The sequence below is a fragment of the Gavialis gangeticus genome, unplaced genomic scaffold, assembly GCF_001723915.1.
Source record: "Gavialis gangeticus isolate Ggan-Ray unplaced genomic scaffold, GavGan_comp1, whole genome shotgun sequence".
Classification (NCBI taxonomy): Eukaryota; Metazoa; Chordata; order Crocodylia; family Gavialidae; genus Gavialis; species Gavialis gangeticus.
The window spans coordinates 49,734,668-49,751,277 of record NW_017728995.1 but is presented as its reverse complement, the minus strand read 5'-3'; the positions used below and the strand labels follow the sequence as shown (position 1 = coordinate 49,751,277).

Here is a 16,610-nt window from a genome sequence, read left to right as displayed (position 1 = left end):
CTGCAGAGATTGCGGGGGGCGCAACACATTCCTTTGGGCTTCTGCAACTCTGTGCCCAGCAGCCCAGGGGCCCCACTCACCTTCCCCTGCTCCTGGCTGGGCCGCACCATCCATCCGTCCCTCACTGCAAGAGCCTCAATCTGACCCCCGCCCCTTCCCTCCCCCACAGACTGACCTGCTAGGTTGGGGTGGAGAATATGTGGGTGCATACATGCGCACCTGTCTCCCCCCCGCCCCCAAGCCCAGGATTAGCCAAAAGAGCCTCTGCGATTAAATTGTCAGTCATGATGGACCAGTCAGGGACCACTGGTTTAGATTATGGTTGTAAGGGATTGTTTGGAGAGGGATGATACTACCTCAGGCAGGGGGTTGGACTAGATGATCTCTGGAAGTCCCTTCAAGCTCTACTTCTCTATGACTATGAGAGAGTAAGACAAGGTAATAGGCAAGGTTCCACTCCTCCTCTCTTCCAATCTGCAATATTTTAGCAAAATGTCCTACAAACACACACAGAAAACTGGTCCAGATACCCAGTTGTTTTCATGTTCTCTCAGTTTTTTGCCATCTCTAAGTGCAGTCTGCAGAACTACAAAGGGTTGTTTAAAATACTCATTCTTATGAAAAATTAGAGTAACTTGCAATATTTAGAAAACTGGGACTGGCCCGTTTCAGGCAGATTTAAGAGGTCTAGCTGTTCCTGGACTTTGAGATGTAGGAGAAGTTGGGATTCCAGGAAGGGGTGGAATCTACCTCCTTCTTGCTAGGAGTAACCTCTCATTAAAGACCAACATTTCTAAGGTGATATTTTTAGTCCTCAGCCTTCCCCTGGACTCCCAAGTTCCGACAAAAAGGGAGGTTAGATCAGCAGCTCAGGCCAGAGTTTCAAAACAAAAGTATGATACCGGGCCAAAAGCACAGCGCGTCAGAGAAATGGGTTCTAACAGTACAGTGGAACAGAAGATCATAAGGCAGCTAGGAGGAGTGACATAACTTTATGGGATTAAGTAGAAACAGTGGGATTCAGGAGTGAGGGGTCAGTATTTTCAATCAAAAGAGGTAAGAAAGGGTCTGAGCTGATGAGAAGCAGCTGAATTTTTTAGTCAATCTCAGAGAAAATCTGTGAAACCAGACCCCACAAAAAACTTGTCTTTAAAAAAATTATTAGACCAGGACAATCATTACATTCAAAATAATGAACATTTCTACAAAAAGTGTAATGTAGTCAGCAGTAGACCAAAACTAGCATAAATATCTGTTGCAAGTATGTTCTTAATATCCAAGTGAAAAGGCTTGTAGCCAGAAGTCATAAAACAAGGATTCCACTCTAGGGGGTGAAGATGGTAGCTAGATTAAGTTTTATAACAGTTTAACAAACTCATATACAGTATAATACAGGTATGCAGTTGTGACCCATACACTGCTGTAGATGACCTTCATTTTGACTATTATACAAGCAAATCCCTTTAGTTATTGCTTTTTGGTATCTCTCAGAGGATCTGGCACATAGGAAAACAAATTTCAACAACTGAACTTTACAAGTAATATGCAGCATCTCTGTCTCTTCAGATGGATTTAAAGTTAAAATGCGGGTTTATTCATGTATTCTTCCATTGTCTGCAAGAAAAAGCAATCAAGGGGTTACAGATTCATAAAGTACAACCAAAAAAGTCACTCTAATTCTGCTCCTGTTGAACATGTTTGGATTTTTGTATGATATACATATTACAACTGTTAATGGACTAATCCGAAACCCACTATACATGTAATTTGCTCTTTGCCTATCTAGCTGGCCATTAGTATATTCCATGAATGAAAACTAGCCTACACAGAAAAGGTGGCTAGAAAGAAGAGCTTATTCCTATGGTAGTTCTCCAATTATTTGCCTCTGCCTTACCTCTTAACAAGTGAAAAAAGTCTACGGATTTCACTGCAGATCTAAGGTTTCTTATATTTCTATACCCATGGGCCATAATAAACTCATTTAACTATTTCTCTCATACTAAAGTCATCTTGAAAGTGGAGTCACTCTATAACATTCACTGTTTCTTACTATCCTTGGCTCACTTGGATAAATTACAACATGAAAAGATTCTTGCAGGTTTCTAAAGAAAGGTCCCATACTTACTCCTCATGGGAGCAACAATAAAGTCTATTTATGGACAAAGATAGAGGTTTCCAGCACATACGTATTCTGATTTTAATATTAGTACAGTAAAAGCTGTGTTAACTGGCATTTTACTAACCAAAATATTCCATTAATCTCCCAATACAAATCCTCATTTTAGCAACCGGAATCTTTGCCAAGTCTATCCAGCATGCACATCAAGTATTTCTGTTGTTTACACTAGTTAGTGACGCTGCTGAAAGAGGAGGTGCCTGGAGTTTGCAGGGGAAAGGAAAGGGTTCTGTGTGGGACAGGGTGGGCTGGGGCCGGTATAACTGTCAGATAACTGGAATTTTTAAGATAACCGGCACCCCCTTTACCCTGCTCATGCCAGATAACAAAGCTTTTACTGTATATAGGTAGGGTGACCATACATCCTGGTTTGGCCAGGACAGTCCCAGAGTTTGTAGGCTATCCCAGCAGGTTGGCAAGAATTCAAGCAGAAGAAGTCAGAGGGCACAGTCTGGCAGGGAGGCAGAGTAGCATGGTGGGCAGGCAGGCACCGCTGCTTCCTCACATACTTGCCCAGCCCAGTTCCTTCTGATTGTCTGCTGCTGCCTTACCTCTTGTAACATGTCCGAATCTTCTATAGCTTTTACTGCAGATTTCTTTGAAGTCTCTTGTATCTCTCCACCCAGAATAAATTCATCAAGAATAAAATAAGCCTTTTCAAAATTAAAGATAATATCCAGCTCACATACCTGGTGGAGCAAAATACATATTTAGGCAAAATTTTACAGCATTATGAATTGGCATGCTAAGAGCTGTTACACTGTCAAACCTATTTGAAATACGCACCATGTAGCAAAGAGTAATGTTTAAAAAAAAAGCAAAACCAAAAAACCTTGCACTACACTCCCTCATCCCAAGAATACTAGGTATACATTTTCACCATTCACACAAAAAGAATTACTTCATTTGTGCAGACAACATATATATTGGATGGGGAGAGGTGAGGGAAAGAAAGAGAAAGAAAAAAAAAAAATCAACATTTATAACGAATGTTTTAAGTACTTGTCTAGCACTGTAGTCACACTGTGTGTGTCACAGAGTAAGACACATTCCCTGTCCCAAAGACATTATAATCTCTGACAGACAAAACAAGGAGACAATGTAAAACATAGCGCAACGGTTAGTTACTTTTTGAATCATTCTTTAACTAGAGAGCAAGTAGAAAATATTCACAGAAGTGGGCCTCCTGCAGGTCATATTTAAAAGAACTCAGCAAGAGGGAACTAAAAAAAATGCTGTTTTAAAATTTTTTTTTTTTTTTTTACTTTTTCCCCCAAACAATCTATTAAATGTCACCTCTGGGAAGAGCTGCAGAAAACAAAATTGGTTTCTTTTTGAGGAAGGGCTTATAATGGAAAGCCATCTCCTTATAATGGCACTATTTTTCTGTCTGATCCTGCTGATATGCTTCACATGGAAGACACATATGCAGTCAAAGGGGCAAGCAGGCGGATGAAAAGGTAGGATAAGAGCAGCTATAGATATTTACATTCCTTGTTATATGACAAAGAACTAAAGTGAAAAACATATCCTGAGTAACTGAAGGAAGAAAAAGAAACTTACATTTCCAAAATACCTATCCAGTAGCTCTACATAACGATGAACAACTTCTAGTGCCAGCAGCTCATTATCTCGGTCTTCTATTGCACAGCAAAAATATAAACTAGCATACCTATGAATACAGAAGGGAAAATAGAAAAGTAGTTAACGTTGGCTTAGAAAATGATATTTAAAAGGTTGGCTTTTTGGGAATTGGCTTACAGGTATATGTATATGCATTAGAAAGGTTTAGGATGGGCAGATGGGCATCGATTTCTAAACTGATTTCTAAAAAGCCTGGGTCTCTCACAGTTTCACACAGCCCTAGAAGCAGACAGGCCATCTAACACAAGGCCAACAGATATACACACAATCTGAGAAAGAGGGGGCACTGTTGCATAATACAAGGTAAGGGTGGCACCAGCTAACAAGACCCCAGAGGAGGGGTGGGGGGGCAAGTCCTGGTTTTGGGGGAACAGACTAAATTAGAAGGCCCAGAAAGTCCAAATTAGCATGTGTGCATCTGATGAGCTACATGGATGTGTGACAAACACAGAAAGACCAACTAGCAACAGCCACAGATCAAGAGTCATCAGGAAGGAAGGAGAGTACAAAAGAAGGACTTTGAAGCAGCAAAGGGTTCCTCCCCATCCCGCCTCCCTGTCCCTCTTCCTCCTCCTCCCCAAGTGGGGTCCCGATCCCCATTGCCCAGGAGGGTCCCCGAGGCCACCATGGACACAGGGCATACCACCAGCCCATCTCATCCACCCCATGGGAGGAGTGAAGGGGAAGGGTGTAGGCTTCAGCATCCCATCGCCAGGCTGCTGACATGCTGACATCCAAGAGAGCCTCGAGGGAAGACTGCATCCTGGTCAGATGTACTTTGACTCTGATGACAGCCCTAGGATTTGGTAGATATATAGAATTGCTCGATTGTTTGTATAGTTTCTTTTCTGTTATCACTGTGTATCAGTAAGTTTGCCTGTTATCGAATAGAAAGGTCATGGTTGGTCTGAGGGTGGATTCCCCACCCCCCGCGAGCTCCCCCAGCTTCTAAAACCCAAAGTGCACTGCAGTGCATTGCTCTGCACTCAGTCACAGCAGTTAGATATAATGCAATTCATTTCCCTGCCTGTGCATACCTATTCTCTATAGTAACTGTTAAGGTTTCTCTTTTTCACATAGGACCTGTAGGGAGACCTCTTTGGGTCCATCTACACTGTAGCAGAGGCATGTATCCTGAAACATGTGGCAGAGGGTGTACTAAAGCCCAAGGCCATTGGTGCACTCCAGACTCAGATGCTCACCAAGCTGTACTAGGCTCATTCTCTGTACTCTTCCTCTGAGACCTGCCAGAGACTGACATCTCCAGCATGGGCCTAAAGCAGGAGTGTCCAACTCATCAGGCCCAGAGGGCTGGTCGAGTAGCACGAGGCCAGTCCGTGGGCCGGACTGGGCCCCAAAACTGGCCCTGCATGCTAGATCCAACACACAGGGTTGTGCATGCCCTGGCTTGGTCCAGTGTGCTGCTTGCCACACTTGTGCTGGATCTGGCCCTCCATGGCTTGTGCACTGGAATTGACACTGTCATGGGGAGCGCACGCAAAATCCACAGTGCATGGGTCCAATCCAAGACTCACGGGCAGTCAAAGAGGGCTGAATGACAGGACTCCACAGGCTAGATCCAGCCAGCAGGCCTTCTGACATCTTTGACCCTTGATCTGTAGTAGGACTATGGTCTGATGGGGAAGGGAGTACAAAAAGAGTGGTCATTTCTCAAGGAAGTGATCCTTGGAATACAAAGGAAGTCCATTCTTTTTTGTAAAGAAGGCAGCAAAAGGGCTGGGAGACCGTTGGCTCCATAGGGAAGACCTGGACCTCCTGACATTGAAAAGAGAAGCTTATAAAGGGATGGAAATCAGAAATTACCACCAAAGAAGAGTATACAGCAATAGCCCTCACCTGTAGGGAGCGGATTAGAAAAGCAAAGGCAAAAACCAAAATCAAACAGGCAACTGGAATCAAAGACAACAAAAAGCCCTTCTTTAAATATGGAAGCACTTTGTAATCTTTAGAAATAAATTAAACAAAAAATTATATTAATAATCATTTTTGAAAAAGAGGGTGGAAAGATTTACTGAATACATTCTCAAACATTTACATTGGAACGCTACCCTTACACCACCAAAAAGACCAACGGTAGATGACATCTGCATGAATACTACAACAACCCTATTGTAGACTACAAGGTGGTAGACTGTGGAATGATTTTTTTTTTAAAGTAGAAATAAAAGGAATAAAAAATAATACTCGAGAAAATATAGTCTCCTAGAAGTTTAAAAGGATATGATGTGAGCACTTGAGAAAATGGATTATTAACTAACTCAAGCTGATCAACTGTCGTATCTTATTTATTGCAAATGTTAATATTTAGTTAATCCACTTCTGGGTTAAACTATCCACCCAATCATTAATCTCAGCATAACAGGTGGAGCTTCAGTTCAGAACAATATGCAACTAGGTCTATCCGTCTTCAGCAAAATGCTTAAGCATGTGCTTATATTTTGTGCTTTGCTAGATACAGGTGGCCTACTGAGTTAAAGCGTTTCTTTTCTCTATAGTGACTAAGCAGGAATTGATAATCAGGCAACTAACTAGGAAGGCACAAGAAACAAGTTTCAGGTTGGTAAATGCTTCAAAGACAATGTGGCAGAATGCAAGAGGCATCTCAGTACACCATGGATAACCTCAAATAAACACTGACAAAGCATAGGATGCTTATAAATAAGGATACCTTTAAATTAACAAGATTAAATTACAGGAGGAGACTCCACGTCTAACTCAAGTGTGAAAACTTAATTCAAGATTTTACTACCCTTTTTCCTCTATGGTAAATGAAAGTATTTTTTCCCCAATTGCAATTCACCTTATCAGCTTCTCCACTAGGGAAGGGCAGGTTGCTTTAGTTTATTTAGAATCAAGTTGTCTTGTTCCTAGTTTTAGGTTCTTAACTGAAGCATTTTTAAAAATTCCTGCCATCAGCTGTTTCTCTTGTGCTGCCTCTTAACAGTGTTTACAACATTAATGTAAATATGTGTTTATATCTATTCTTATAAAACTACTCACACCTTTTGTAAACAAGCTTCAGGTCTTTCCAGTCAACAAAACTGCTCATCTTTTGATTGCGAGCCAGAATAATCTGTACAATTTCCCGTATGATCTTTTTCTTCTCTTTGTCAGGTAGTGTAGTATACCACTTCTGAAGTCTTAGCTTCCCTTGTCGGCTGAACAGTAATATAAAGCGTATCTAAAGTAAATAGAAAAAACACAGTAATGCCAGTTCATACATAATTTCCCATTGAATGGTGATTCACCTGCCATTACCACTAATACGGAATACGGAAACTGACAAAAAACCATTAATCGCTACAAGGCATAAGGCACCTACGCTTTCAAGTACTTCATCTATACTGTACTCATCTAAAAGTCTTCCTTAGTAAAACTCATTCCTCCAGTAAGCAAGTGAATGTCATGAAGGTTCAATCAGATACACAATTAGTTCATCCAGAGTTGTTAAAGACTATTCCAGATTACACCTGGTCAGGATATTTTTTAAAGTTTTTTAATAAAATGCTGATTTGTCAAAAAACAAATGTGGAGGGGTTTTATTGCATTTTATCTTAAACAGAAAAAGGTACCAGTTTCAATGAAACTGGGTTTAGGAAGCTTCCCACAATCCATGTTAGATGATTTTGCTTTTGGGGAAGGTAGAACAGAGGGAAGTGAGTACACAAAGAGAAACAGAAGCCAGAATAGGAAGATTCAGTTTCTCTCAAGCTCCCCTGTTCCATTTTGAAAGATACTTGGTCAAGGAGGGGGGCAGAGACCATATAACCCAGTGATGAATAGATTTCATAGATTTCTAGGGTCAGAAGGGACCTGGTAGATCATCGGGTCTGACCCTCAGCTCCATGCAGGAAAGAGCGCTGGGGTTAAGTAACCCCAGCCAGATGCCTGTCTAATCTCTTCTTGAACACCTCCAAGGTAGGGGATAGCACCATCTCCCTTGGAAGCTCATTCCATATTTTGGCAACCCTCACCATAAAGAATTTCTTCCTTATCTCCAATCTAAATCTATTCTCCTTCAGTTTGTGGCCATTATTTCTGGTAACCCCAAGGGATGCCCTGGTAAACAGTGTCCCCAACTCCCTGCTGACACCCCCAATGAATTTGTAGACAGCCACAAAATTGCCTCTCAGCCTTCTCTTGAGGGAAGCTGAAGAGATTCAGGTCCCTCAGTCCGTCTTCATAGGGTCTTACCTATTAAGGAACTCAGCTGGAATACAAACGATCAGGTTTAAGTCTTTGCTCTTCCAAACTTGGACTGGAGATTTCCAGTTGGATTTCCCAGATGGCTACTCTAACCACTAGGTCAGAGAGTCCTCCCTCTCTCTCGACCACGTATCTATACAAAGTGGAACAGGGGAGCTTGAGAGACAAAATGACTCTTGTTCAGGGTCTTCCTGCAAACCTGGCAAACATCTTTATCTACAAAATATGAATTTTAGTGTGAACTATAGAGCAAAAAGTGGAAAGCTTACTGTCTAAGCCCTTGCCAAGCTACTCCATGCAGGTGGGTGTTCTGTGACTGTGAAGATCAGCCTGCCCTGGCCCTGTGCGGCTTGGCCTGTGAAAAGCCTTTAGTATTTGCTAGGACACTGTCTGCAGCAAGAAGATCAAGCATTTTCAGTGTTTGGGTCCAATCCCCAGAAGTGCTGAATACCTTTAAACTCCTATTTAATGAAGTTTCTTGTCTGTGATTAGCATAGAATTAAGGTTACCCTGAATTGCCTCGTGTCCTTCCAGACTTTTGGGTCTAGAGGTCTGGAAACCTCCGAGAAACTGAAGTGCAGCGTTAAAGCATAGGCCAGTGACAAAACATAACTGCCATGTATTGGCTAAGACCATAGGTCCTTCTTTCCCAACATCCTGTGTCACACCATGGCAGAAAGTGAATGCTCAAAAGGGAGAGTGAACAAAATACGACCCAGATGTTTCCCTTGTTCCTTTCCCACTTGTAGACTCCAGCAAGTCCAGATATACTGTGTCAACTGTATCACCCTGATCTACCTGCTGATTGTTACCTTTACTTTGCCTCCTTGGAGCTGACAGCAGCCTCCAAAAATTAGCTCACCCAGCTACATTTACTGTTTTACATACAGCTGCACTGACTCATAGGAGAATTGATTCAAAGACCAGCTCAACAAAACTGTGCCTATGATACAAGGAGATGAGGGGGAGAAGGGGAGGGTTTCCCTTCCGCAAGCAAACAGAGGGAAGAGGCAAGTGTGTACTTCTGGTGATCCATCATGCCTCATTTCAGTGCTGAGCTGTGAAGGGAGTATCAGGTAGGGGGTCTTGGTACCATGTGGGTTGCCAGCACAGAGATGGCAAACTAGCCTCTCTAGACTGAAACACAGTAGGTGGTAGTACAGTGTTAAGTAGAATCCTGTGGGCAAGAGCCAGTGGGCTGTCAAGTAGGGTGAAGGGCAGGGGGTTATTCTTGGGACATATTCCTCAGCATTTTGACCATGGAAATGTTCCTGTTCAGTGCTGTTCAGTACAGCTCTCCTAAACTCTAGTTTGGTCTTCACAACAGGAAAACATTAGATTCTGTGCTACTCTTGTCCTGTGCCCCACCTGCAAAGTGCAAGTATGTGAATTATGGAACCGCTGAGTTGCTGATCAAAGAAAGTCGAGTTAAAGCCGTTTTGGAACATACCTGAAGTCTTCATTTCATAATATTTAGGCTGAAGTCACACAGAAAGCAGGGCACATGGCACACGAGTAGCTTGTTCACAGATGCATAAGCTTTCATTGGTGACAGCCTACTTTGTCAGAAGCATCTAATGCTTTAAGTCAAGGGTGTCCAAACTTTTTGAATGTGGGGCTGGATCACGAACTTTTTATCACCCAGTGGGCCAGTGAGCCATATTCAAAGACATCACAGGAAGTGGTATCATATCAGGAAGTGATGTCACATGACCTGTGACACCAATGAAGTTGCAGGGGTTGACATGGTGCTAGTTGACATGGAATGCATGCCCGGGTTAACATGGTGCTGCAGGATTGCTTGGCTACAACCGGGTTGACTTGCTGCTGGAGAAGCCGCAGGGCCAGGCCAGGGTTAACCTGGGGCCCGGCCAGCCTGCCAGTGCCATGCCAGGGTTGACATGGTGCTGCAGGACCCGCCTGGGCAGAACCTGGTCAGCACCAGCCAGGAAAAGCAGCTTGCAGCTGAAGCCAGCTTCCCATGTGCTGCTGGGGACAGGAGGAGGCCGGCCAGGTCTGCACTGGCCAGCAGAAGTGGCGGTGGAGGCATGTGCTGCTCAGGACTGACCAGTGCAGGCTCATCCCATCCCAAGCAGCACACAGCTCCGCCGCGGCTTCTGCTAGCCGGTACAGCCCCTGCCGGGCTCCTCCCATCCCCAGCATCACATGAGAAATGGTCCCCTTGGGGCCTCGTGTGTGGGCAGCCAGGCCCAAGGAGCTGCAGCGCCCAGGGGGGGAGACTGGTCGGGGGAGCAGGCACCGCCTTGCTGTGGGGCAGGGCAGCGGGGCTGGCTTGTAGCAGGTGGGTGAGGAGGCAGGCACAGGCCAGCAGTGTCAGCAGCTGCTGCTTGGCCTGCATGGGGCTGCTCCAGCAGCACAGCGCAGCGCAGGGGCACGTGTCAGGGCAGGGAGGTGGGGGCAGGAGCATGGGCGCTCCCGGACACACACCCTCCCCGCCAGCAACCGGATGCAGACCCCCATCCTCAGCCGTGCAGGCTACATTATCAGGACCTGAGCCGCCAAGGAGGCAGGTGGACGTAGAGCACCTCTGGGCCAGGCTCCTCCTGCCCCCCGCCCAGCCCAGCTCCAGCAACCACGTGCCCCACAGACCCGGCCCGGCCCCAAGGTGCACCCAGCTCCGCATGTGAACTTATCCCGTGCCTTCGGGGCCGGGCTGGGCCAGGGCGGACGAGGTGATCCCAGCTCTGCGTGGGATCTTACCTCATGCCTCCGTCCACCATGCATGCAGGCAGGGCACGGGCCATGTTGCGGCTCCCCTGGCCACACGCCGGGAGCAAGGGGCAGAGCCAGAGAAGAAGTTGCACATGCTGTCCCCAGCTCATCTAATCAGGCATGGCTGGGGCAGCCCCGCACCATGCACCCCTCAGGGCAGCGGCAGCAGGACCCCGCTCACTGATGAGCCCGGCCCCACGGAGGTAAGCAGTTCCCCTCCCCTCCCCGCCAGCTGGGGCCCACAGGCCGGCCCTGCCCGTCTTGCTTCACCACTGCCACCATGGAGCGCAGAGCAGGCGCCTCAGGCCAGATAAAATGGCTTGGCAGGCTGCATGGCAGCCCACAGCCATATGTTGGACAAGCCTGCTTTAAGCCTTTCTGAACAAGTTATTCCCAGGGTGCCACCCTGCCCTGATGTCTGCCTCATTTTCAGATGTCACTAGAACATTCTGGAAGGGCATGGCACACCACAGGGCAGCCCTAACTGCATTAACATTTTTTTGGTAAGAGAATTTCCTTGGGGTGGAGGGTAAAAGAGGGGCAAATTAGACAGGAAGTGCTTGTTGGGCAGTTTGCCTGTCATTTAGGCAGATGTTCTCATATAGGTTTGTAATTGCACATGATTATTCACTACATAATGACATTAAGACCTAGCATGCACATAGTATTATTTGTCAGCATGTCTCAAAGCAATTAACATCAAGATTACAAAGAAATGAAGGGACTCACCACAAAATCCCCTTAGTGAGATAGTGGTAAAGCTGAAAGGGAGCTGCATAGCTCAATGCTCCCTCCACTAGGCTATATAGCTTCTCTGAGATTTCCGAGCATTTCTCCCCCTCCTGGTTGTAGGGGCTTGGGGGCAACAGTCATACTCTGAAGGGCTGGGAATGCGCAGATGCAAACAGGGGCAGTAGGATAAATTGCAGATATGGTCCATGTCAAAAAATCATGATCTAGTTGTGGATAGGACAGTCATAGTAATTAAATACATACCCACAAACTCCATGCCCCAAGACGTGCATCCTAACTTTTCCAAATCACCCTCCCCCCTTTACGTACCAGTAATATTGTGAAATCCATTAACAAGTAAAAGGTTACTCTGTCTCATACCTGTTTTACTATACGTGTACATATCAGAGGTATCCAGCTTTTTAGAGAGTCACATATCTCGTTTGTATGTCCAAGACATACACCAAGCCAGGCCCTTCATCCCTCATTGTATCCTCCCAGTCCTTCTCCCTCACCCCATTTTGGCCAGGACACCAAAACCATGGCGTGGACCCACCTATATGGCTTTCCTTCCAAAGTGCCACTTCATTTGTTGTATCCTGGCTTTCAGAGGCATGATCTTGTATTGTGTTCAAGACTACCCCCTTACGTGTGGGGTCACAGAAAAGGGATGAAACCAGCCCCTTCCAGGAGCATGCCTTCCATAGCATGTGTACAGGAAAGTAGAGTTCAGGACTGTCAGGCCCTGCTCTCTATTTGCTCTACCACCTATACCCACTTCCATGTCCACATCCTTCTCACTCAGTCTCAAAATCCTTTTCTCTTCCAAATTTCCCACTCCCTTTATCTCTTCTCATAATCAGTCCCCTACCCATTGCCACAGCCCTAACTCATTTCCCCATCATATTCTCATACCACTCTTCTACCCCCAATACTCCTTCACCTTCAGGAAGTATTCATGTGTAGCTACCTGCTTTAGGAAAATAGTGTGAGTGCTATTGGATGATATTCCCACACCTCCCCAAAACACCCCCCATCCCTGATAGAAGCAGTTTTCACTAAACCATTGCCATTTTCATACCAAGAGTAGGCTTCAGACTTGCATTATCAAAGTATAGGTCAAACTGAATACCCACAACATGTCTCCATACCAACCAGACCATATGAAATTAGACTGGCTGGAAATGAATCTTTGCTAGTATTTCTACACATGTGTGCATGCATGCACACACAGATCAATCTTTTCAATATGCACCAATTCAGGAAGCCAACCTACCGTGCTTTATCAGAGGCAGGGGGTGCTAAGGACAAGCTGGCATAAATGCTGAATAACTGAGATCAGTGAGGGGACAACCAAAGCCAGGGTTTGGGACACAGATGTGCGAAGAAAGAGATGATAGAGTCCTCTAACTTTATGAAAAAGGAACTGGATGCATCTCAGCAACCTATTGTCCAAATTATGCCAAACTTGGAGCACTATACTTAACCTCCCCTCCACACCTCCCCCCCTCCCAAAGCAGCACAGAAAGTTCAATGTCATGTGAAAGAATTCAGAGTTCAGAACACTTAGACTCAAAACATAATACATAGGAACAGCTTTTCATCCTTAACTATAGTACTGCTAGTAGCCCACTATAATATTATGCAAGATTAAACATTAGCATTTGCTTTGCTATGCCAGGATCCCTAGCACAGAATAACCAAGACAGTGTGGATAGAAGGAAGGAGCTCTACACATCCTTCTATAGCACAGAACACTAAGAAAAGTGTGAAGTGGCCCATTCATCTCAATGCAATATTCTCAGCTTAATGAGAACAAAGACCCAATGGACAAGATTTCATCTTCAAATAATAGCCAAGACATTCACTGCTCTACACATCTCACCAGTATTCTCATCTTCACTCCTCCTTGCTGTCACTGCTTCAGATGCAATGACTTCAATCAAGCCTGCCTGTTCCCATCTCTTCACTCTAGCCTTCACACAGTGTACTAGGAGCATGCAGACAGCACACCTGCTCTCAGCTCCTCACACAAACAGGACCAGGATCTCTGAGGATACCTGCTCACATGGAAGCCAGTGAAAGGAATTCAAACTCTACGTGTTGAGGGGCCCTATTTCTGGCTCACACACAGGGGAGAACAGAATACAAGATTGACAGGTCATTTTCCCTCCAATTACTCTATCATCTTTACCCATGCCCCAGTAACACCCTTCCTCTCCCCAGCCAGTGTCCCAAACTCCTCTCCACATCATTCATTTGATTCCTCTGCCCCACCCCCGACTTGAGTTCTCGCTGAGGGGATTAGGGATGGTAGTAAGGTTTACCATTACAATTAGAATTAAAGAATTGCAATTAAGTATTTTAATAAAATATCTATATGAAGAAAAGTCCAGTACATTACGAAACACATGTAGCAAACAGAAGTGCAGCAAAATGTCTATTAAAAAAAATAAATAACACTCCTAGTTTCTCAGCAGTGGATTTTAAACAAAAAGTTAATTCATAATTCAGAAGTTCTCTGTGGCTAATAAAAACATTTAAATATTTTACACAGAACAAAGCTCAGTAGGAGGGAAACCACTTTTTTGTGGGTTCTTAATTTTAGAATAGTTTGCTTAAATATTTAAAAGTAAATCGCACCAACAGCCAGAGAGATAGCTATGTAAGAAAATTCAAGATATAAAAACAAAGTCTCACTGCTTCTTCTAGCTGTAAATATTTGGGAAGTGGTAATAAAGTTGGTTTAGTGCACATTCAATTATATATTCAAGTTGTGTGTGTGGGCATGCACATGGAAGAAACAATTTCTCTAAGGCTATTTATGTGTATTTCTTTTTCTTATGGAAAATACAGCACATCTTATTTTTTTCAGTTTTTATTTCACAAATTAGCTGAGCTACAATTCATTTGAGTTTGTTATGTTTTATAACATATAGGGGGAAAACCAATGGCTTCAAGGCATCTAAATTTGTAAAGTTCTTTAGGATGGGTTCATTTGAAGAGTCCCTCCTATTTTCTGAAAGGTCAAACACTTCTCTAGAGCACTAGATTCACAAAGCAGCATGTAAATGCACATTCCCATCCTTGATACTGCGAGATGAGTTATCTGGAAACTAAGATTTATGAATTACGCAGGAAGGCTCCAAAAATGTAATAATTTTTCTGCAAAGGTAAATGATCCTATTCATACATGTCTATGGCAGGATTAGTCAAGATCCAGGAAACAGCCTTTGTGAATACAGTATTAAATTCACCTGACAAAATTATGAGGATTGTGTAACTGCCTAGAGTCTAGTAGTTTAATTGCATCCAGATGACTTGGCTAAATGAAAAATATCAAGCTTCAAGGTTGGCAAAAATAGCCTGATTAAAGGGAAGATTGATGCACAATGTCCCAGCCCTTCTATTTGTGCTACCAACTTGTTCTGCCCTGATGATACCAGAGTTGTCAAGGCTACTCCCCCAGCGGATTAAGGTACAGCTCTTCTTGTACATATACTTGTCTGCTGACTCAGGAGTCAGGTGAGTATAAAGGGATGTTTTGCCAGCTGCACAGCATGGTACCTCTACAGCTTTTGTTAAGATAATTGTATTCGCAAAAGCACAGCATCAACTCTCCAGAGAAGGCAGCAGCAGGTCAGCAGGAATGCATTTCAGAGTGGACAGGAGCAAGAAATGGCCTTTTAATAAATACACTTCTAAAAATAACTCTGAATGAGGTTGCAGAGATTTATGTAGAATACACTGAGAATGCAGGGGACAGTCAACAGAAAGTGTGCTCCACTTTCACAAGAGACATTAAAATCTGCAGTTGTTTTTGCTGATCACTTTTGGCTTTTCTTGGACAAAAATATAAAAGTCAAATGCATTTAATCAGGACTTTAGAAAAAACTTCCTAATAATCTTCCATTTTGTTAGAAAAATGCACCTTGAAATGGCTTGGCTAATATCTAGCAACAGCTTCCCAAGTAATCTTTATGAGCTGTATAGGTCTGCAAACAACAATATTGCAGATGGAGCAGAAACTAATAAAAAGGTGAAGTAGAATGTTAAATGACTCCAGGTCATGGTCATGACCATAAAGACATTAATATATACCTTTTAAAACACAACATACAGAAAATGCATTGCTGAGTGCAAACAGAACTGTTCTTCACATTCCAATAATTACCTAAAACCAGAACTTACTATTAACTTTCTCTAGTGTCCAAGACAAGAGCTCAAAATTAGCCTCCACAATTAAGTGTAGATATTCAGAACAGTTTAATTTCCATTAAAGTACCTTCAATAAGGAGAAGGTCTTTAAAGTAGTCCATGTCTAGAATATCAGCTGTAATATATTTAGACATTACAGCCAATTTATTCCAAACAGCTTGATAACTAATGTGCCCTGAATGTGCTGAGTTCTTTTGAAAACTGGCCAACCATTTAGTGAGCTGAGTTACTTAAAAAAATTGTTAAAAATTCTGGCCTAAAGATGTTGAAGTAAACAAAAGGTACATGTAGGAAGAGAGAAGAGAATAGAACATTTTAGGTAAATCTTTGCAATTTATTATTGCACATAAAGAAACTCTTAATGCCTAGAGGGCATCTATGCCATTTGAAGTGAACAGGACACCTCCAAAGCATCAACCTGCCCTTCAACATGACAATTATAAAGTAATTACAGTATTTATTTAAATATTCCAACTTTCCTGTAGACTTAGACATTCAAATAAATAAAACGTCCAGCTACTGAACAACTATATTTATGTACAAAGATAGAGGTGTACCAATACATCAGTCCCATATCGTATTGGCACCAATATAAGGAAAATTGACATTATAGGCAGTCAGCTTTCTTGGCTGATGTGGCCAACAATGTTGCCAATAAATACCCCATGCACGCACGTAGGTGCGGCGCAGCACGCAGGCGGCCAGGAGCACAACCCAGCAGTGTGGAGAGCAGTATCGGGCTGATACGTCTATTGTGGGGGGAAGGGAAGGGCATGACGGGGGCAGGTTGAGGGAGGAAGCGGGGCAGGGGCAGGCACTGCACAGCTGAGGTGGGGTGCAGGACAGCTGTGGTTTGTCCAGGGTGCTTGGGGGGGGGGGG

At 43.8% G+C, this 16,610-nt stretch overlaps 1 protein-coding gene across 2 annotated transcripts in view; it reads right to left on the bottom strand.

The window, feature by feature from the left end:
* Positions 1-1,143: 1,143 nt before the first annotated feature.
* AP1S3 (adaptor related protein complex 1 sigma 3 subunit) overlaps positions 1,144-16,610 on the bottom strand; it is a 47,827-nt gene continuing 32,360 nt past the window's right edge. Inside the window, exons 2-6 of one of the 2 annotated variants that reach the window (XM_019503650.1) lie at positions 12,053-12,059; positions 6,844-7,022; positions 3,740-3,848; positions 2,728-2,865; positions 1,144-1,614 (exon numbers count right to left, since the gene is read on the bottom strand). In XM_019503650.1, coding sequence (XP_019359195.1) covers positions 1,579-1,614; positions 2,728-2,865; positions 3,740-3,848; positions 6,844-7,022; positions 12,053-12,055 — 465 coding nt within the window. In that variant the 5' untranslated portion in view covers positions 12,056-12,059 and the 3' untranslated portion in view covers positions 1,144-1,578. The remainder of the gene's footprint in view (positions 1,615-2,727; positions 2,866-3,739; positions 3,849-6,843; positions 7,023-12,052; positions 12,060-16,610) is intronic. The other variant, XM_019503651.1, reaches the window with a different exon arrangement.